The 22,854-nt window shown below is 57.3% G+C and overlaps 1 protein-coding gene across 1 annotated transcript; it reads right to left on the bottom strand.

The window, feature by feature from the left end:
• Positions 1–10,593: 10,593 nt before the first annotated feature.
• TXN2 (thioredoxin 2) lies at positions 10,594–22,322 on the bottom strand. The gene is made up of 4 exons (XM_019446779.2): positions 22,189–22,322; positions 20,939–21,192; positions 18,988–19,111; positions 10,594–11,211 (listed from the first exon to the last, which is right to left on the bottom strand). Exons 2-4 carry the CDS (start codon positions 21,190–21,192, stop codon positions 11,098–11,100), a joined length of 492 nt encoding a protein of 163 aa, XP_019302324.1. The 5' UTR covers positions 22,189–22,322; the 3' UTR covers positions 10,594–11,097.
• Between the last annotated feature and the right edge of the window lie 532 nt (positions 22,323–22,854).

The following is a 22,854-nucleotide window of genomic DNA, read 5'->3' as shown; positions in this document are numbered from 1 at the left end:
TTCAGGAAATGTGAGAAATACGAATCTCAGGGTTTGAGGTTTATCTATTCATTTTGGGACAGAGACAGCGTGTGTGAACAGGGGAGGGGAGAGAGAGAGACAGAGAGAGAGAGAGAGAAAGAGCCACGCAGGCTCAGTGCTGTCAGTGAAGAGCCCTACACAGGCCTGGATCCCACAAACCATGAGATCACAGACCGGAGCTGAAATCAAGTCATAGGCGCACCCAAATGACCCACCCAGACGCCCCAATACCTGCGTGTTTTTAAAAACTGCTCCTAAACCCCCTAACACTGGCGAAAGAAGACCAGGACCGAGGCTGAACTTCTGGCCGTTTGGGTCTCAACATCTGAGAAGCAGCCCTTTGGGGTGTTAGCAACTCCACCAAAACCTGCTGAAAACTGCTCACTTATATGAACACATTTGATGCTCAACCCCAACCCCGAGCAAGCAGCCATTATATATCCCCACTTTACAGATGAGAAAACCGAGGCACAGGAGAACCGCTGAACTTGCCCACAGCCCACCAAGGCCAGAATGCAACCTAGTAAATGGAATCTGAGTCGTGTGGTTGCTGAGTCTTGGCTCTTACTAAGCCACACCGCGCAGGCTGACTGGGCGGTTAACTTTGTCAGAGTTGAGTTCAAAGCCGGGTTTAGCAGGCACCCGGCGGGCTGGGGAGTCCCGAAGAGGGGCCGATTTTCCTCCCACCCCCACCCCGGCTTGCGCCCAGCCCAGCGCTGCCTCCCCCCACGCCAACTTTCCGGGCCCCCCAACCCGCGGCGCCTCGCCGCGCGGGGACCCGGTTCCGGCACGGCTGGCTGGGAACCGCGCAGGTGCGCGGGCAGGGCGACGCTTCTGGGTACGAAGGCGCAGGCTGGCGCGGCCTTGGACTAGTGCCCCTGGCGGGCGGGCCTAGGCGCGGAGCGGGCGGACGCAGGTGACGACAAGCGGCCCAGACGAGAGCGCGGCGCCGCTCTCACCTTATAAGGCCAGGCTCCGCGCGGCGGGGCGGGGCCGGGCGCGGCAGGGGCGGGGCGTCCCATCCTGCCGGCCCCGCCCAGAGGCCCGACTACCTCGGGGTAGACTTTTCTTGCTCGGGCGAGGTCCCTCCAGGGGTGCCCCTAGGTCCCCCGAGGCCCTTTGGGGTTCCCCGCCGCGCACCTCTCGGCTGAGACCCGCCCTACAGGGGCTGAACTTGACCGCCTCGCTCTGTGGCTGTGGGCGGGTTTCCATCTTCCCTCCACTGGCGGCAGGTGTGCAGGAGGTAGGCAGCTGGGGGAGGAGGACCTTTAGCGACTGCGATTTGGAGCGCTCAGACCTTGCGCTCAGATGGTGAGCCCTCCTGGGCCCGGCCTGCGCTAATTGGGCTCCTTTTCCGACTGGCCCTAAATAGTCTCTGTAACCCCCGGCTCAGCCCAGGACCTGGCTAAACATTAGCCATTGATCATCGGCCGTGTATGGTTGACTGAACCCTTCCTGGAGGGACAAGACCTTAAAACTAATAGGAAGTGTCCAGGGGCGTCCGGGTGGCTCCGTGGGTCGAGCGTCCGACTCTTGATTTCGGCTCAGGTCATGATCTCACGGTTGGTTAGTGAGTTCGAGCGCCTGGTGGGGCTTTGTGCTGGCCGTGCAGAGTCTGCTTGAGAGTCTCTCTCCTTCTTTCTGCCCCTCCCAGCTCTCTCTCTCTCAAAATAAATAAATAAACTTTGAAAATTAAAAAAAAAAAAAGAAGTGTCCAGCATAAGTCAGCCCACTGGTCACCTGGCCTCCACTCTTGTCTCCATACAGACGTCCTCTCTACTCCACAGCCCCTGCAGGGTAAGTATGAACCCTTCACTCAATAAGCAGGCCTCGGTGAACTTGCAGGTACCTGGAGGCATCATGCTGGTCCCTGCTTCCCAACGTTTGCACCTGCTGCTCCCTCCCTCCTGGAAAGCTGTTTCCCTCGGCACACACACAGACATGAACCCTTCCTTCAAGAAGATTCCTCTTAATGTCCTCTCCCTGGCTTCTCTACTGATTATTTCACCTTCCCGAGCCTCAATTTCTTCACGTACAAAACGGGGATAGAATAATCTTCACCTCACCGGGTTATTGCGGGGGTCCAATGAGCTAATAATGTCCGCACAACGTTCAAGGCGATGCTTGGCACATAGTAGCTGCTCATGAAAAGTTGTTGCCGAACAAATTCCTCTTTCTGCATTTCAATTAACGCCTGCATGCGCTCTGAGTTCCGTGAGGGCTGGGCTCTTCTTTTCCACCCTTGCACATCCAGGGCCTGGCACGTAGTAGGTGCTGATTAGCGTGGGGCAGGGAACGGGTGAATAATAGGCAGCGGGAGGTGGGGGGAGGGAGGAGGAGATCCCTCACCAGGGGGGGCCACCGCTAACAGTGAGAAAATAACTCCACATCTGCTGGGAGGTAACACATTCCACCTTTTCCTCCACAATCTTCTGGGAGCTTCATGAGAGGGATGTTGGTTGGCTATTGACCTCACTTTCCAGCTAAACTTCCGAGGCATGCAGAGGGGAAGTGACTTAGCCACGGTGACCCAATGAGTGGCAGAGTCGAGATGTGGCCCACTTTTAGCCCTCACAGCCCATGACTGCAGGCAACTCCCTTATGTGGCAGGCAAACCAGGATGGTTGGTCACTTCGGATCAAATTCCAAACCCAGGTCTCTGAGGACCACACCCCCCCCCCCCCCCTTCTCGTGGGACATCCCATTGTCCCCAAGCTTTTTAGTGAATCTCCTGAGGAGACAACGCTCTCCAGCCAGAAGTTCCGGGCAGCTAAAAAAGAAAAAAAAAAAGAAATCACTCTCTTTCTTACTTCCCAAAAGCCAGACTCCCAGCACAAGGGGGGGTGGGGGACAAGAGCATCAGAAGGACACAGATCCAGGGCTAGGAGTTCAGTTTGCTTTGACACAGGCTCATGGCCACGCCTGTGCCTGGAGATGGAGAAGGCCGACCCCGCCCTCTAGGGCTCCTGCTCCTGGGGGATGACAGGATGCTCACACACAGCGACAGGCTGGTTGACGGACAGCTGGAGAAGGGAGGGATGACTCAGTGGGGGTTCTGAAGGACCTCCTCCTGATTCAGCCACTCCTCGCCGGCCCCTACCTCCTCCCCTTGCCGGGCCTGGCTTCCTCTCTAAACCCGGGGGTGGAAACTGGTCTCTGGGGGCTTCTAGCCCTGAGGTTCATGACATGGGGAGAGCAGAGTTCTGGGAAACGCGGCCTCCAGAGAGGAGGCAGCAGAGGCCAAGCCCGCCCGAGTGATGAGGGCGGGAGCCTGGGCCTCATGAAGCACAAATAGCTTCACCTTCCCAGGCTGCCCGGCCCTGCCGGCCTCATCCTCCTGGGCCGCTGTCCAGAGAAGCCAGTTCTCTGCCTGGTCCCCCGAGTCTGTGGGTGCTAAACCAGGAGAGGGGATGCCCGGGCCTGCCCCCCACCCCCGGCGTCCCCCAGGCCTTTGCTGGGGAAGAGACTTGCTCTTGTGGCCTGAGCCCTGCAGCCCTGAATTTGGCCTGGCTGTGCCTCAGCGGTCAGGGCCAGCACTGAGCAAACACCGGGCCCTCTGGGCAGCCAGGCCCACCGCGGCCACTTGTTCTGTGTAGTTATTCCTGAGCTGGCCTTGGAAGGAAGGAGGGCCTTTCCTGGGTCCAGGGACTGAGCAGGGGGAAGGGACCCCTGGAGGACTATTTCCTGCCTTCATCACCTCTTTTAGAAATAGTTGACCCCCAGGCAAGGCCTCTGCCCTCTCTGGGCTTTCATTTTCCTCTCCTCATCCAGATGCGATGGCCCTTCCTCCCTTCTCTCAACACCACCGGGCCCCCATTAGATGGAAAAGCGAATATGGGAAAGAACACGGGAGTCATGAATATGCTTGCTTCATGGGGAGGGAGGGCACTGGTGGCTCAGAGACTCAGTGTTGCCTCAGGTGACAGAGGTGCTGGGGCGCCGCCAGTCCTCCTTGGTGTGGAGAGGGGGACCCTGGCAATGGGGTCTGGGCCGTGGAATAAGGATGGGGACCAGACCAGGAACAGGGCCTGGCATAGAACAACTCCTTGGTAAGGTTATATACTTCATTCATTCATTCATTCATTCACGTTGCAGATTCCTGTGTTCCTCCTCTGTGCCTGGCCCCATGGGAAGGGGGACATGGAAGGGACATAGAAGGGACATGGAAGGGACATAGAAGGGACATGGAAGGGACATGGAAGGGACATGGAAGGCTGCTCAAGGAAGAGGTGCAGTAGAATGGGCTTGGAGAGGGCTCTGGTCACAGGAAGGACCTTCTCCTTTTTCTTTCTTTCTTCCTTCCTTTCTTTTTATTTTATTTTTTTTAATGCTTCTTTTAGAGAGAGAGAGAGACAGAGTGTGAGCCAGGGAGGTGCAGAGAAAGAGAGACACACACACAGAATCCAGAAGCAGGCTCTAGGCTCTGAGCTGTCCACACGGAGCCCCACAAGGAGCTCGAACTCAGGGACCGTGACATCACGACCTGAGCCGAAGTCAGACACTTAACCGACTGAGCCAGCCAGGCGCCCAGCAAGGGCATTTTCTTAAAGTCCAGGATCGGCTGCATCCAAATCACTAGGGCTTTAAAAATGCACATCCCCAGGTCCCACCCCAGACCCAGGACCCGTCCTAGATGCATAACCACAACCTGATCCTCATATGAAGGGCTCAAGTTCTCAGGAACGCCAGAATTGGGGGCCTAGAAATTTCTGTATAATAATAATAACAATAATAATAATAAAATAATAATTATTATTATTTTACTTGGAGTATAACTGGTGGCAGAAACTTTCTAAGGCAGATGTGGCTGGACAAAAAGGGGGCTGGAGGTGGGGCAAGTCTGCTGACATTCCTGTGGCTCAGCCTCCCCTCCCCCAAAGTAAACCAGCAGTTAGGAGGTGCGGGTGCATGGAGGGAACCCGGCTCACGTTTCAGCCCTGGGGACACGCCTCCCAGGCCCTCAGCTACAGCAGGAGGCTCTCTCTGCCCTGGGGATCCCGCACCTATAAAATTGAAAACAAGAAAGAAGCTCTACGCTCAAACTCGTTCATTCCAGCCTCGTTAATAATGGACGGAAATTCTAGCCGGAAAATAGCTAAGTGTGGGACAGTGGGGGAAAGGCTAATGATGTGACCTTAGCTGAGGGACTTCCGGGGGTCTGGGTGACAGGAATGCAGTGAGTTGCCGCTCTGAGGTCCTGGTAAGGATCTAGGGGACAGTGAAGAGTGGGGCGCCCAGACTGTGGGGTCTACATCCTGGCTCTGCACCCTCCTAGCTGTGTGACCTGGGATCGTAACTAAAGCCCTCTGTGCCTCAATTTCCCCACTCACAAACTGGAACCTACTCCCTAGGGTTATGTGAGCATTGAAGGAGTTAATAACTGTGTTTAGGACAGGGCCTGGAACCTCCATGTTGTCCATTATTATCAAACTATGTAATGGGCTTTTATGGGCTGAGTGTGTCCCCTCCAAACTTCACCTGTTGAAGCTCTAACCCCCAGGACCTTAGAATGTGACTATATTTGGAGATGGGTCTTTACAGAGGTGATAAACTTAAAATGAGGCCATTAGGGCGGGCCGCAGCCCATTTGGACTGGTGTCCTTACAAGAAAGGGAAATTTGGACAAAGAGACCCGAGGAATCTATGGGCACAAAGACAATGTGAGGGCACAGCAGGAAGGTGGCCATCTGCAAGGCCCCACCCGGCCCCCTGCATCCCAGCCTCCCTCCTTGGACAGATCAGGTACCTTCCTACCTCCGTACCTTTGCACATGCTACCCACTCTGCTCCTCCCACTGCTTTCTCTTCAGGCTAACTTCTCTTCCGTTCTTCCAGACAAAACCTGTCTGAATGTCCCCTCCTCCCCACGAGGATGTGCAGTCAGTCCACACCTTGTCTTCCTGACATGCATGTTCTGGGGCATCCACACCAGGCCGAGCGAGGCGCTCACAGACACCAGCGGGCTGAGGTCGGAGCGGGGGAGGCTGCCCTGCTGGGACTGGAGAGACTATTCCGGCCTTAGGAGTAGATCCTGAGGAAAGGGAATCTTCTGCCTCTGGCCAGGGGTTGGTGGGGGGCGGGGGGGGGGGAGGCAGATAAAAGAGAGAGGCTCAAAATCCCCACTCTTGGCATAAGACGAGGGATCCTTTGGTCCTCCTGGGGACAGCGGTGTGGCAGAGGGGGAGGATGGGGATTAGGCCAGGCCACCCCGGGGCCCATTTCCTAGGGTATGTCTCTGGGTCTCAGTTTCCTTCTATGTGAAATGGGAACAACAGTGGTGACCCCGGGTGGGCGTTGGGCAGGTTAGATTTGGGTGGCGCAAGGATCAATGCTGGGCTGCCTCCTTGCTAGGAGGTTGAGGAAGGCTGCAGAGGAGAGAGAGCCAGCTCCTTGCCTGGGGCTACCCAGAAGGCAGGCGGCGGGGGACCAGCTCACCCCCAATTAGTAGTTGGCAGCCGCGTGCGGTGGGGGGTGGGGGTGGGGGGCCGGCTGGCTTAGAGGCAGGAGCCAGAGGGGAGGCCCGGAGCGCAGGGGACCAGACTCAGGGCGAATTCCAGTGGGGATTCTCCGAGGGTGAGGTCACCACCTCCAGCTCCTCGGGGCTGCCCGAGCCACAGGCACCGCTGAGCCAGCGCTGGAGCAGGAGGGGGGTGGCGGCAGGGTGGGGGCCAGGACAGGGAGCCAAATGCCCACAGCCTAAGGCGAGGACGGGCCCCACCCACGGTGAGGTGCTGGGTCCTTATCTCAGGAAACCTGGTGCTTCCTGTTTAAGATGGAACCGGGGGTGGGGAGTGGGGGGTGTGCGGCAGGGGTGGGGCAGGGGTGGGGCGGGGGGGAGTGGGAAGGCAAAGCCACGGACACTTTCTGGGCTCCAGCTAGGGACCGGAATGCTTCTACATGCCCCACCGTGACCTCATTCTGGAGTGGTGGTTACCGGCCCAGCTTGCAGATGGCGCCACTGAGGCTCAAAACGGTGCCGCACCTTGTCCCCAAGGGAAAGCAGTAGAGCCAATGGCTAAGGACCCAGAGACTTGGGGATCAGACACGCCCGAGTTCAGAGCCGAGCCCCGACACCTGTTGAGGCTCAAGTGCTCTGGGCCTCGCCTTCCTCGTCGGTAAAGTGGTGACAGAAGACCGGGCGTCCCGGGGTCGTGGAGAAGGCTCAGTGACGTGACGCACGCTAATGTGCCCTCAGAAAGAGCCAGCCACCGTCGCCTCACTGTACTGATGTCACAGCTGGGCATCAGAACGGGGGCGGCGATGCGCCCCAGGCCACGCGACTAGTAGGTGGGCAGGGTCAGGACTTGAACCCAGATCTGATTCTTCCTGCCCTCCTTACACCACTGCGGGGTGGCCGCTGCCAGCCCTAGGCTCCCGAGGTGGCTGGAGAGGTGAAGCGCCTTGGAACCACCCGTGGTCCCAGCTTCCGGCAGAGCCACGGAAGCCAGCGCCGGCGCCCGGGGTTCAGGGTCAGGCCTGCGGCCGGTGTTCCAGGCCATGGAGAGGAACCGGGGCAGCGTGCCTGGAGGCCTCGCTGGCCGCACAGCATCCTGCCGGCCACCAAGGCCCCAACATTGTTCTCTGGGCCCTCCCAGGTCAGGGCCCACACATCAGGGATTTCCGGCGGCCTGGCCAGAACTGCCTTCACCTTCCGGAGAAACTTTCCCCTGGGGGGTCTGGGGCAGGGGCTGAGCCCCTCGCCCTGGGCAGGGACTGCCGGGAAGGGCAGCGGCAGCACGGTCAACATCCCCTTGACCTGACTGGTCCCGGCCCCAGAGACTGGCCTCCTCAGAGCCACGGCGTGCTCCCCACCTCTCCCGAAGCCCAGGGAAGGAAAGGCTGTGACTCATTTTCATGTTAGGGCTGGCCGAGGTCAGGGCCCTTGGCCTCACGTCCCTATCGCAAATGGGCTGTGACCTGGGTAAGTCACCCTCCCGGTGCCCCTCCGAGGGAGACTTCCGGGGTGGCCCGCAGCCCCTTGCTCTGCGAGCTTCTGGAGGGCACGGTCGGTTTCCTTCCCCATCCAAATGCGCGCTCTGATGGCGCGCCCTCCTGCTGGCTCAGCCATTCCACGGCCATCACTCCGGCCTCAGTCTCCTCCTCTGAGAAATGGGGAGAACTCGGCCTGGCAGGGAGCGCAGGGGATTGTAGCGGAGAACACGCGGACAGCACGACAAACGAGCTTCCGTCCCTGACCTCAGGCATCGGGAGGATGCACGTATAGATGCCGCCCCTGGGACGTCTGGGGGGCCCCAAATGCACGTGGCCGTGCCCGCCTTCCCGGAGGGCGTGTGTGCTTCTGAGGGCGGGCGCCGGTCCCCCCTGCCCCGCAGCGGGACCACCGGGCCCTGTAGCTGCACCGCCAATCCCCGGAGCCCGGGAGCCCGAGGAGGCACCCAGAAGGGCAAGAGCGGGGCCATGATGCAGAGCCAGCAGCGTCCCGGTGAGGTCAGCGCTGTGGAATGAGTCAAATGGGATCACCCTGAGGGTTCTGTGCTCGCAGCCAGTGACTCATGGCCTGAACAGCCGCACCGGCACAGCCTGCCAGCCTGGGATGGCCGAGGCCACCGGCTCACCTCCCGCCGCGGCACACCTTTTAAGGAGAGGGAGCTCTGGGCAGTGCAGAGGCCTCGCCCCCCAGGCCCCGAGGCCTTCGCCAGCCTTTCACACCTGCCGCGGGTGGAGAGGCCGGACCCCCACCCGGGTTCACAAGTGGCATCATCACTTTTTTTTTTTTTTTTTTTAACATTTTATTTATTTTTGAGACAGAGAGAGACAGAGCATGAACAGGGGAGGGGCAGAGAGAGAGGGAGACACAGAATCGGAAGCAGGCTCCAGGCTCTGAGCCATCAGCCCAGAGCCCGACGCGGGGCTCGAACTCACGGACCGCGAGATCATGACCTGAGCTGAAGTCGGACGCTTAACCGACCAAGCCACCCAGGTGCCCCAGCATAATCACTTTTTAGACATGACCTTGGGTAAGTCAATTTCTCCGAACTGGCTTTTGCACTTGTAATTTGGGAATAGTGCTTGCCTCACGAGAGAGGAATGGAGTGAGGTAATGAGTGTGGAAAGTGCTTGGCAGAGGGTGCCTTTTAAGGAGTGGCAGCGGGGCACGCGGGGAGGGGCCCGGGCGCGGGAGTCACGGCGCCCCGACCCTGAACTCCGAGCCCTGCCCACCCCCACCTTACTCACCGGGCGTCTGTGCAAGTTATTCAATGTCTGCATCAGCGCCTCTTCTGTAAAGTGAGCCGCCGCCTGGCCCGTCTGCCCCGTGGGCTGTGGGACTCAGATCATACGCTACATTCTGGAGGATGACAGGAGAGGTACAGGTGCAGCCTGCCCCGCCTCGATCCCTGGCCCAGGGGCCCGTGGGCTTCGTGATCTTGGACAAGGGCCTCAACCTCTGAGTCGGTCCCACATGTAAAAGGGAATGTTGACGAGGACGCTAACCCTGTGCGGCCACCGAGGGGTCAGGAGCCCAGAACGAGGCCCGGCGCCCCGTGAGCGCCCTCCGGGCACTGGCTGCTACTGCCCATTGCCCCGCGGCCCTTGGCCTCCTTCCGCTACTGCCAGGTGCTGGTTTATCTGGCCTCCGCACGCCTGTGACAGGTCCCGGTCTGTGGTTCTGGCCGCTCCCGGGGCGGCCCGGCTCTCCTGCCTCCGCCACAGCGGCCTTCCCCAGGTGGTGCTCACACGGTTTCAATAGGCACACGAGAGCCATCGAGGACAAAGCACACAGGAGTGGTCACGGCACCCCACGGCCGAGGGCAAGGGTACCCCCGGTGTTGAGCGCCCACGGCTCCCAGGATGCCGGCGCCTTGGCTGGGCAACTGAGCCTAAGGGCTGTTTGGCCCCAGGAGGGAGATAGAGGGCGGGCGTTCTGGGCTGGCACCTTGCTCCGCGGGCCGAGGGGAGCCGGGAACAGGAAGGGGCGGAGAGGCTGGCCGAGGCGGAGGAGGTCCTGTGGCACACACAGGGAACAGCCAGTCCAGCTCCCTCAGGGGGCCAGGCTTGCCGCGGGAGTGGCCCTGTGCCCGTTGGCAGAGACGGAAGCGCTAGAAGCATCCAGGGGATCGGCTTTAAGAGCCCAGGCTCCAGGGGCAACCACGCCTGGGTACAAACCCGGGCTCTGCGCCCTATGAGCCCATGTCCTTATCTGCATAACGGGACAGGAAGCGCCCTCTTGCCTTGTGTGTGAAGGTGGCACCGGGACAGCGGCCACGACTGACAGCACTGTTAGTAACAGGAGAGGCTGGCCAAGGGCAAGAGGGTGGCGGAGAGTCAGAGGAAGCAGGGACAGCAGGCCAGCCTGGGAAGGGGACACAAGTGCTCCTGGAGCCCAGACAGAACAGAAGCTGTCGACAGCAAACCCTGGCTTTATTGGTCCCGTTTGTTCACAGTGAGGCTTCCAGAGGCAGGGGCCTGACTCCCCCCTCCCTCTGCCCAGTGCATGTTCTCCGCCCTCGTGCCTGGGAAGGAAGGAAGGTGGCTCTTTGGTGGGGGGTGGTGGCTACAGGGTAATTTAGTGTGGGGCCCAGGGTCTGTTCTTCACAGCAGGAGGTAGAAGGGATCACATAAAGTTCTTTATTACAGACCTACAAAAAATGAGAGAATTATATATTACTCTCACTTGTTTGGGTTTCTTCTTTCCTTCTTCTTTTTTACAAAACAGCAGCAGGGAAGAAAAACTGCAGGAGGCAGATGGGCCAGGCACCGGGGTGCAGATCGGAAGGGGCCAGGGACACGCGGCCGCCATTGGCCCGGCGCACCGCGGGCTGGCTGGCCTGGGGCTCTCTCCAGCATCCTGGGGGAACTGAGGCGAGCCCTGGTGGGAGCAGACAAGAGAGAGTGGGCGGGAAGACGGCTGTCCCCAGGTCAGTGGCAGTCAGCCGGCCCGGAAGCCCCGGAGGCTCCCAGGGTTTGGGGGCCTGGTCTCCAAAGCACGGGTCCACAGGGGCTGGACAGAAGGGAGGAGGCAGGAAGGGCCAGCACAGGAGGTCTGAGCTGTAGCGGGGATCCTCCTGGAACCCCGGGGCCCAGGTGGGCAAGGGCCACCAGGATTCTTCCCTGCGTGTCAGCCAATCAGCTTCTTCAGGAAGGCCTCCAGCTGGTCCTCGTCCTTGATGCCCACGAACTTGTCCACCACATCCCCGTTCTTGATGGCCAGCACGGTCGGCACGGCGGACACCTGGGTGCAGGAGACAAGGGGAGGTGAACTCCTCTCGACCGCCACTCCCAAGCCTTTGTGGAGAAGGCCGGTGGCTCCCGCGGGGCACTGACGGCCCAGGCGGCGGGCGCGGCCCCTCCTCTTGGTGCAGGGGTCCTGCGGGGCCTGGAGGTCCACCCGCCGGGAAGACTTTTCCACTGCAGGCTCCCCGCGGTCCCCTTCCTCCCCCAACCGCACGACTGACTCACTGGCCCAGTGGTTTGGCTGCAATGACAGGAGAGATGAAAATAACCCGTCCGTGCAGCTGCAGGCCGGGGCTGGGGGCGGGGCGTGGCTGAGGAGCCCAGAGAAGCTTCCCAAGGAGGGAAGACCCAGAGACTGGGGTCCGTGGCCTGGCTTGGCCCCTCGCGGGTAGGCCGCGCCACCTCCACGGCCCCGGTGCCCTCTTCTGTCAAACGGGGACCAAAGGATCTCCCTTGAAGGTTTAGGACAAACGATCCAGATGCAAAGCTGAGTGGTCAGGAGCTCAGGCTCTGGAAGCGGCCACTCTGGGGGAGCCACTTCATCACTGTCTCCGTGTCCTCATCGGCAGAACGGAGCCACCGGCGGCACTCGTGCTGGGCTTGGGGGCTGCGTGGGATAATGCACATGGTGCCCTGCGCCTGGCAGGCACATCGAGTGTTAGGACCTGGCAGAGGGCCTGGTATGCAGTGGCGCTCAACAAATGGTGGCTGCAGAGAGCATGGCAGAAAAGTCTACCGCAGGAGCCACGTCGGCTCGCTGCCGTGGCCGGTTAGCAGGGTCCAGAAACTCACGGACTCCGACTGGACAGCGTGGGAGGAGGGGCTCGGCTACACACGATCCGATGTTTACTTATTAGGGGGGTCGGGGGCAACATTCTTGGCCTGTGAAGCATTTTCTCAAGTTCCCTCGGGGGACCTGTGCAGATTACACGGCATGTCAATGAGGCCCGCTGCACTCTGGCATCTAGCATTTTCTGCCGCCTGGGCTCCCTGCCTGACGTTTGTAGACATTTTTTTAAAAAATGGATACACAGAACAAGATAAACAGACTTTTCTTACACATGTTAACTACAAAGTAACAACAGCAATTTACACAAACACACCCCGTCTTCGGGATTCTGAGCGCATCCTGCCCGTGAGTCATCTCGGGAAACCAGACTTCGGGGTTAGAACGTTCACACCGTGCGCGGGTCACTTACAAGAGAACCGCAGGCCACAGCGGCCCGAGCTCATACCTCGGGCGGTGCTACCACTCGCTCCCGACTGTGTGGCAGACCCTGACCTCTGCTAACTGGCTCTGGGTGGACAAACGCGGCAGGTAATACGACAAAGTCCCTATTCCGGTTAGTCCCTCCCGGCCCTTTTGAGGGCTGTCCTGGGGCTGACGCGGTGGCAGCTGATATGCTCCTCAGACCCATCCGGCAGGGGGCTGACCACGCGTGCCACTGCCCGTGGCCCGACCACTGGCTCCCGTCCTTGTCGTTCACGACTGTGGCAGGGGAGGTGGCACGAAGTACAAAGGTCCGGAATGTGGCTCTTATGGTCTCCAGGCACAGGCAGGGCCCAGAGAAACTTGCTCCGGCCGGGCCGCACACCCAGTCGTTTGGGGTGCGCGTGTGCACGCGTGGAACACGTAGGCTCCATCCCCAGGCTGGAGCCCAACGCAGGGCCTCAAGTCACGACCCTGAGATCAACACCTGAGCGGAGATCAGGAGTCAGATGCTTAACCGACTGAGCCGCCCAGGTGCCCCAAACGATTTAATTTTAACTTAATTTAAAATACGTATTTCTAAAAGTTTGCTTATTTTTGAGAGAGGGTGAGCAGGAGAGGGACAGACAGAGTGGGACAGGGGAGGATCTGAAGTGGGCTCCGTGCGGACAGCAGAGAGCCTGACGCGGGGCTAAAACTCACGAACTGCTGGATCGTGACCTGAGCTGAGGTCGGAGCCACCCAGGCGCCCCAAGGTTTTATCTTAAGTAATCTCTACACCCAACGCGGGGGCTTGAACTCACAACCCCAGAGATCAAAAGTTCCACACTTCGCTGACTGAGCCAGCCACGCACCCCCAGAGCTATGGTCTTATGCGCCCTCTAGTGGCCTGCGAGGGCAGCTAGGGCGCCTCAAATCCAGCCATTCAACGGAGGCACCAGGCTCAAGCCCTCACTAACTGCATCCCCTCCCCTCCTGTTTCTTCAACCAATATAAAAGCTGTGTGTCAGGGGCTAAGTGAGGCTCAGTGGGCTAAGCATCTGACTCCCAGTTTCGGCTTAGGTCATGATCTCTCTCGGTTTGAGCGTTCAAGCCCCGCATCGGGCTCTGTGCTGGCAGCTCAGAGCCTGCTTAGGATTCTGTCTCCTGCTCGCTGCCTCTCCCCTGCCCGCGTGTACTCTCTCACTCTCTAAATAAATAAATAAGCTGTGTGTCATCGTACGAGAAGTAGTCTGATTGCTTTCGCGTGTCCTCTCGGGACGACGCTCACCGTGGGGCCTGGAGGGGACTCAGTTTCCAAGAACTTCACGAGTCCCACCACGATCACATGTGTGTGTTCACATGCGTGCACGCACGCGCACAGCCACACTGCGGTCAGCTGTACCGCAGACACTCCGAGGCCTGGTCATTACTGACCAAGGGCATTCTTCCAAGCGTGAGTCCAAATCGCACAGGCGCACAGAGCAACGGGCTTGCGGGAAGCCGGTTTTTCCGGGACACTGCTGCTGTGGTACCTGGGGTGTGATGGGACTTCCCTCCCCTGAGGTGGCTTTGCGGATCCGGAGTTTGGCTCACAAATCAGGAGGGGCTGGTGCTTGTAAACCCGGCCTTAAATGGAAGTGCACAGGTCCTTGGCACACGCCTGCAGAATGTGATCCAAGTGCAAGAGGGGCCGTGGCGGACCAAGAATGCTGCTTCCCTCCCAACTCTGGCAGCTCTGAAGGGACCGAGGGGCCAGGAGAGAGATGAACAGACGTGCGAAGACGCACTGCTTCTCCTCCTGCTCTGTGACACCACCGGGAGCCTTCCAGGCTGGACCCGATGCCCTGAGAATTCAGGGTAGGGTGGGGTGTGTGTGTGTGTGTGTGTGTGTGTGTGTGTGTGGTCCGTCCCCACCAACCTGCAGCCCAATGGCTCGCCCTGTGCGACTGAGCTCGGTGTTCCTGCTCAGTCTCCCCCTTCTCCCCGCCAACCTCCTCCACCTGTGAGGACCTACTGAGGGACAGACACAGCGCTAGATGTCACAGGAGGCTGGCCACCTCCTCCTCAGCTAACTGCAGAACTGATGCAAAGGAAAAGACCACTGTCACCGAGGCTGCTACCTACTGGGGGCTCCTTTAAGGGTCAGGAATGACACCAACCGCTTGCGTAGGCTACCTCATAAATTCTTGCCTCGAGGTGGGGTCGCTCTGAAGAGGAGACAGAGGCACAAGCGCTGAATGAGGAAGGGCGGGAGCTGGGATCTGTCGCGGGATCCGTCTGACTTTGCTGTCTGTGATCAAGCTGAGCCATCCCTTGGCCTAAGAGCTACCGGGTCCCAGCAGGGCGAGGGTGAACGGGCAGCTGGGCAGCCTCTAGCCTGGGAAGCTCCCGGTGGTGTCACACTCCACGTTTCAAATGAGAAGCCTTTGGACACGGGAGGGTTCTGGGACAAAGCTATTATTGAAAAACTCAAATCCAACTCTATGACGTTCTGGAAAAGGCAAAACTATGGGGACAGTAAAAAAGATCAGTGGTTGTCAGGGGCACCAGGGGAGGAGGAAAAAAAAGGAAAAGGTGGAACCCGAGGGGATTTGTAAGACGGTGACGCTATTCTGCACACAACTGTAATGGCGGATGCGTGTATATTGTCAAGACCCACGAGATGGACACCATCTGGTGGGACCCCTGCACGCCCCCAGAAGGTCAGCATAGGACTTTCCAACTTTTGCTTCTCGATGTTTGTTTCCACGCTGCTGGCAGTGCTCACCTAGAAGCTGGTCGGAAGAGCAGAATCTTGGGCTCTTCCTACACCTACTGAATCAGAATCTGCTTTTAAGCAACATCCCAGATCGTATTCATGTTTGCGAAGCACTGATTGAGAATACTTGCAAAGCGGGGAGATATGGTAATGATCGCTTCTAGCTACGTATTCGTAATAATATGAAATAGTAATACTCAGTGAACTATGGGGTTATACGAAACATTAAAAGGAAAAATAATTCAAATGAAACCTTAAACGAGTTTAAAACACCACCCAAGATGGTGACAGTGGTTGTATCTGGGGCAGTAAGATGACAGCTGACTTTCCCCATGATTAACTACTTGGCTGTTTTCCTAATGCTTTTTAAAGGGCCTTCTCCATACGATGAGAAAATAAAAGAGTAACAGCTCCAAGTGTGAAGCCAGAGGAAAGCATAAAGCTTCGAGGGTCCACATCTGGATCCACTCTCTGCCCCCAGTAGCTGGCAAGGTCTGTACGGAATGCCCAGCCAGGCAGCCGGGACGAGGAGACGGAGAGCAGAGAGCTTTTCGTCTGGCCAAGCCAGGGCAGTGCACGATCGGGTGGTGGTGGGGGGGGTACCCTAAAACTACCGAAGCCCCGAGTCTTTCCCTTCCCTGTCCTTTGGGAGACCGTGGGGGTCCAGGGTGGTCAGCTGAGTGAAGCAGAAGTGTGGTGCCTGAGGGAGGAGACTTGCCCCGAGGGCATGTGCTGGGCACGAGGGGAGGTTCAGGAAAGCCTGGAGAGAGGGACCAAATTCCCTGAAAACAATTTTTTTTCCCTTTTTTTAAAGTAGGCTCCAAGCCCAACGTGGAACTTGAACTCAGGACCCTGAGATTAAGAGCCACATGCTCTGTGGACTGAGCAGCCAGGCGCCCCTCCCTGAACACCATTTAAAGCAGTTTCTACCACATGTTCATCCAACACTCGGAAAAGGAGGAAGCTGTCCCGGGAGGTACCCTGGATCTCTCAGCTGAAACGTCTTCGTCCTCTGGCTCTCCTCCAAAAGAACAGGTGTGAAGGAAGGAAGGAAAGGGGGTCAGGAAAGTCCCTGTTGGAGCTTCCTCAGCCCTGCAGTGACCTTGGCAAAACAGGGCTTGGCAAAACAAGGAGGCTGGGACCAGCTGATGTGACCCACGAGATCTGGACAGTGGACAGAGGGAGGAGCGAGAAGGTCCTACAAGAGGACCCAAGTCCACATACACTTTCCAGGCTTGACCACAGGACCTCAGTGCCCAGCCCTAACCACCAGGCTCCCTGGAATGCAGGTGGGGGTGGTCTTGGGAACCTCACCACCCGGGGGGCACCCTGTTGGCAGGAACCGGATTATTCTTCTTCACATCTGTACCGGTTAACCACGGTTCCTGGAACATGGCTGGCGCTGAGGGCATGTCTGCTAAAAAGTTCTACTGGCTGAGGCTGATTGGCATGGCGGCAGGAGTTAGCCGAAGACATCTTATGCCCGCCCCTCGCCCTGGGAATGTCCTGGGAGCTCCAGCCCTCAGCTCACCCCCACAGCTGCCGCGGGCCTTGGGGGAGGGACGGACAAGTAGGAGAAAGGTAGGGGCATCTGAATGGCCAGTAAGTACCCCCTTGACTGAACGCTCCGTGAGAGAGCTTTCAAACACAGCAACTTGGGATGCCTGGCTGGCTCGGTCAGTAGAGCATGCCACTCTTGATCTCAGGGTTGTGAGTTCGGGCCCCAAATAGGGACGTTGTTTACTTAAAAAAAAAAAAAAAAAAAAAAAAAGACAAAACAGAACATCAAAGTAGTAACTCATCCCTCTCCCCTGCGCCAGCCCTCGTAAGGCGCCCTCAGTCACTCAGCGCCACAGGCAGTCCTACACCCCCTCACTCATCTGCAGTGACCATCGGTGGCTTTGCCTGCCCGGCATCTATTTCCTTTCCCTCTGGTTGGGGCAGCCTGATTTCCTGGCGGGGGGATCACTGCCACCCCAGTGCAGCCGGCAGCCAGCCTATGCGCATCCCCGTCCCCTTGGGGACTGGCTGGAGGCGGCATCTCTACTTGAGCTGGGCTCGGGCGGGGGCGGGGGGGGGGGGGCGCTGAGCCTGGACTTACAAACTCGATCAGCACCCCTTCCCGTCTGGCCACAGTCAACTCCCCCAGTGGCCTGTGCTCTCACTCTCTGCTCAGTTCCCCACGCTGGCCATCCAGCCGCAGTACATCTCTCCCCTTTCTCCAGCTGTTGTGGTCTCTGAGGCCCAGAAGATGCCCCCACACCCCACTCATTTCCTGCTCCGGGCACACAGGCACTGCTATTCTGTGAGCAAACTGTGCTCACCCTGACCCCAGGGCCTTTGCATTTGATGTCTGCTCTGCCTCAGATTACTCTTCCAAAGAGCTGCTTGCTTCATTTCCTTCCTCCCTCCAGGTCTTTGCTCGGATGTCAGCTTCTCAGAGACCTTCCCTAACCCACCCTTTTATTTTTTATTTACTTATTTCTATTTTTATTTATTTTTTAAAAAGTAAGCTCCACACCCGACATGGGGCTTGGACTCATGACCCTAGGATCAAGGGTCACATATTCTTTCGAGCCAGGTGCCCCCACACCCTTTCCAAAATGAAACCCTCCCATGGGGCGCCTGGGTGGCTCAGTCGGTTAAGCGTCCGACTTCAGCTCAGGTCATGATCTCACAGCTTGTGGGTTCGAGCCCCGCGTTGGGCTCTGTGCTGATAGATGGCAGCCTGGAGCCTGCTTTGGATTTCGTGTCTCCCTCTCTCCCTGCCCCTCCCCCACTCACACTCTGTCTCAGATGAGTAAACATTAAAAAAAAGAGAAACCCTCCCCAGCCCCATGTTCAGCCCCACCTCATTTTCTTGATTTGTTTCCACAGCACTTATTACCTAAAGCAGGGATCCCATAGGCCAGACCCAGCCTGCTGCCTGTTTGTGTAAATAAAGTTTTACTGGCATACAAGTATGCCCATTTGTTTCTACACTGTCCCTGGCTGCTTTCAATGGCAGTTGAGTTTTTGCAATAGAGACCAATGCCCTGTAAAGCTTCAAGTATGTTCCACCTGGTCCTTTAGAGAAAAAGTGTGCTGATCCCCTTTTTTTTGGGGGGGGGGAGGGGGTTAGCTTTGTTCATTGTCATATCGACAACCAAGTAACAGCACCTGGCATTTAAGAGACTCTGAACACACATCTGTTAAATGCACACAGAGACCAACCAAATGCATTAGACTACCCTGTCTCCGTGTGTGCTGTGCTCTTGGCCTTTCTTCTCTGCGCATCCTTCATGGCTCCAGTCAGAGGTCCCCCAAAACGGAAGCATTCCCTCCCCCGACCCCAACAATCAGTCCCTTCTTCCTTTGTGCACCTCTGCTGTCAGCACCTCTCACCGTACGCTGAAATGACCTGTCTACCTGTTGTTCTCTTGCTAGACTAGACTAGGGGTGCTGGACACAAGGTGTTCATCTTCTTTGTGCCAGAATCACGGATGCCTGGCTCACTGCGCGGCTCCCGAACGACGGCTGACGGAATATGTGCGTGGATGAAAACATGAACGAAGGAGTGCGTCAGTGCCCCAGGACTCAGACAATAACCTGGTGTTTTGGATCATACACTCCACTTCCTAAAGGTGGGTAGACAGACAAGCGGCTCAGAGGGTCAACAGAGTCACATCTGCAAAGGGCTCTGAATTCCTGAGAGCTCTAGGAAAAACCGAGACACTTCTTCCTGGCTGCCTGGTGGTCCCCAAGATGTGTCCCGCACCTGCTATCCTAGGGCCCAAGCACCCCTCACACCAGCTGCACTGTGGCAATCCCCTGCCGATTCATACCTCATATTCTAGGGCGAGGTCTGTGTGGTCGTCAATGTCCACCTTGGCCATCACCACTTTTCCATGCTGCTTGGCCACCACCTTCTCTAACCTTGGCCCCAGGATCTTGCACGGGCCACACCACCTCAGAAGGGGAGAAAGGAAGCATCCAGTCACAAGAGTGCTCAGCAATCGATTTACTGCCTCCCCAGAAACTTCCCTTGACCCACATCTTTCTGAGGGGCCTTTTGCCCTTATTAGCTCCGTTTACAGTGTTTGAATATTAACTTGTAATGTCAACAGGTCAAATGATAAAGCCGGAACTCTGCAGCGGGGGAATTTCCAGGGGTCCCGGGCTTCTAAATCACAGTCTTCATCAGAAGACTCTTATAAGGGTTATTTCAATAGATATAAGAGAATTGCACTGTCACAGAAAAAAATATGAGATGTGAAGTTAAAAGGTTTGGGTTCCAACAAAGACTCCTCACCTATCAGCTCACTGTTCTGGGGCCTCAGTTTCCTCTTTTGAGAAAGAGAGACCATGTCTCTCCAAGCAGCGACGAGAAATCTACTAAGGCAACATGAATAAACATACTCTGTAAGCTGCAGGGTTACTCTAGATGCTTCACGGACCCACAACTACAGGGAGGACAGACCTGTGGCTAGGGAGCTTCTACGACATGCTAGTCACTGCGCCAGGGCCTTCTCAGCGTTTACCGCCCAGAACCCTCAGCCCCACAAAGGAAAAGAACACGCCTTCCTAAGAAACTGAGGAGCACACAAGCTAAGGAACATGTGCGTGGTCCCAGATCTGGCGAGCGGCGCACGGGAACTGCAACCCGAGGTTGTGTTCCAAATGTCTTCCTCCAGCCCTGGTTATCCTGGGATCCCACAGGCCCCGCGTCAAGTGCTAGCACGGTACCGATCACAGCTGTTCCCCTTCGGGTGGTGAGCTCTTTGGGAACAGGCTGTCATCTCCGGAGCACTAGGGACAGTGCCAGGCGCTGAATGAACAAGCTCACTGTCTTACTTCCTCGTCGAAGGAAATGAGGCATCATCCCATTTATCACTCATTTGGGAAGTCCTCTCTGGAGTGCTCACTATACAGGGGAGGTAGAAAGCTCCGCCTTCCACGAACCCCTGGCTGATGACCCCTATTTTATGCTCAGCCTTGAAAACGCTTTCCCTTCGGAGATTTCAATTAAGGAACTCACAACACCTAAAAACCCAGTCTGCAAGAGCTTATCTCCTATTGTGAGAAGAAAGGGAGGCACAAGGAGGTCACACGGCCTGACCAAGGCAATGTGGTGAGTCAGAGAGAGTGGGAAAGAAGGCAAAACAATCTGCCTGACGTTTGTCCGGAAGGCCTCCCAGCTTGTAACTCAGGCTATGTCAGGTCTGTCCAGTTCTTTGGTAGCCAGGTGGCTGCTTAGGACCCAAAGTCTGGAAATGAGAAGGCCAAGCTAACAATTAGAAGGCTAGAGGCATTTAAGTCTCCCTAAAACACACTTGTACAGCACTGGAAAGAAAACCCTGCCCGTCCCCTGCGTGCTGGGATATCACTGTGGGGACCCTGATAACTTTTTGCCAGCCCTTCCCAGTTTGGGCGGCAAGATGTTAGACATCAACCTATCCGCAGGGCCAGGAATTGATATACACCCCACAAACCAGATGATGGGATGGTCCCTATTTTTCCTGCTTTGGTCCAAGCTGAAGGGGACTCAGCCATTTGGGCAGCGAGATACAGAACGTGAGTGTTTCTCAGCACCAATGACAGGGAGCTTTGAGGACTGTTTACTAGTGTGTGTCTTACCAGACTGCACTCAATCTTTGATGGCAGGGACTGGGTCTTACCAGCCTTTGTAAGGAGACTACATCTGAGAAGCATCGAACATGGTACGAGACACAGCAGGTACTCAGTAAATACCTGACCGAGCAACACCCCAGTCTTCTGCTGACCCCTGGGACTCACTGTGCGTGAAAATCCACAACCACTGGTGTTTCACTGTTGACAACTCGGTCTTGAAAGTCAGGTCCATCCTGGATATTAAAGGTCGTTGTGCAGACTCTGGTGGTGTATATTGACCGGGCTTGGTTGGGTGTTACTGTGAGGTCACCAGGACTGCACCGCACGGCCCTGGAGGTGAGGGGTGCCCACCGACCCTGAGGCGGTTTCCTGGAGATGATGGAGGCCAGGAACCTCCTCAGGAGAAGTCGCTGAGCCATCTGTGAGGGAAAGAGGCAGGAACAGTTCGAGAAGTCAACACTGCAGGAAAAGAAAGGTATTTGGGGAGAACTGGGGGGCTCCACATTCAGGGCCGGAAGAATTCCAGGAAATGATATGTAAGATTTCTAGAGGAGGGGGCGCCTGGGTGGCTCAGTGTTTAAGTGACCAACTCTCTTGGTTGCCGCTCAGGTCATGATCTCACGGTTCATGGGTTCAAGTTCTGACAGGTTCGAGGCTGACAGTGCTGAGCCTGCTTGGGATTCTTTTTCTCTGCCCCTTCCCCGCTCGCGGGCGCATGCTCTCTCTCTCTCTCTGTCTCTCTCCTTCTCAAAATAAATAAACCTAAAAAAAAACGATTTCTAGAATAGAGGTAAGTGAAGAATGAAAATCAAAAAGCAGGAGTCATATAACACGACTCGGAAATTGGGCTGATGACAAAAGAGAAATCAGGATATTCAGAATTATAACAGAAGGGAGGGAGGAACATATATTCATGGAGAACCTGCCAAGGGCCAAGGGGGCCTTAGTTCTCCCAGATCACCCAGGAGGAAGTTTCTACAGTACTGCTCACACTACAGATAGGGAGTCCGAAGCTCAGGTAAATTGTGACACGCCCAAAGTAACCTATTAAATGAGAGTCAACACTGGAACCCAAGGCCGTCTGCAGATTCTTTATTACTCATTTTAATGAGTGTTCTAACGGGAAATTAAGGCACAAGGGAGTTATCAAAGGATCAGAAAAGAGGAATCGCAACAATTCAAGGTGGGGGGAACCAAGAGGTTCCGGACCCGGAGTGTGTGGGGGGGAATAAAAAAGAAGGGACATGCGTTGAGGGACTCTGGGGAATCGGACGCCGCCGGGGATCCCGGCCCTCCGGAGGACAGGTCCCCCCGCCCGGGGCCTTCGCCCGGTCGGCCGCCGGCCAGCGCAGGAACAGACCCGGAGCTTGCCTCCGCCGCGACACCACCTAGAGCCACCCCCACGAGCCTCCTACCTCCCTGCAGCGCGAGCGGAGGGATGCACGGCCCGGCCCTCCCCGTCAGTCAAGGGCACTCCTGCCGTCACTTCCTCGGGGGAGGGCCTTTCGAGCATCACTTCCGGGGACAGACAACCTGGAGGACAGCTCTCCGCAACTCGAGGGCGGCTTGGATTTTCCACCAATGGGGATGACGGACGACGGCACAGCGGAAGGGGTGGAGCCTCAGTTAGGGACCGGAAGAGAGGTGTTCTCGGGAAGAGACAACGGAAGAGGGGGCTGGTCCTTGGGAGGGAAAACCGGGGGAAGGGGCGGGCCCTCGGGGGGGGAGTGACCGGAAGAGGGGGCGGGTCCTTGAGGAAAGACCGGAAGAGGGGCGGCCCTCGGGGAGGGGCCGGAAAAAGGCAGGCGGGCCTTCGAGGAGGGTCCGGAAGAAGAGGAGGAGGAAGGAGGTGGGAGCTTGAGGGAGTTACCCAAGGGCGAAAGGGCGGGAGGGAGGCGTGGTTCCGGGTTTTGCAGACTCCTCCACCCGCCACCCCTTTGCCTCAGTGTCTTCCGAAAATTACAGGTGCGGGAGATTCTTTTCCTCCTTTTTACAGATGAGGCAGCTAAGCTCTTTGAAGGCGGAAGTGCCGGTTAGGGGCAAAAGACCCCGACTGGGAGTAAAGAGGACGCTTTGTGGCC

This window comes from Panthera pardus, unplaced genomic scaffold, assembly GCF_024362965.1.
Source record: "Panthera pardus isolate Hobbes unplaced genomic scaffold, ASM2436296v1 HiC_scaffold_6, whole genome shotgun sequence".
Lineage (NCBI taxonomy): Eukaryota > Metazoa > Chordata > Mammalia > Carnivora > Felidae > Panthera > Panthera pardus.
The sequence above is the reverse complement of the archived record's forward strand: the minus strand, read 5'-3'. Positions and strand labels throughout refer to the sequence as shown.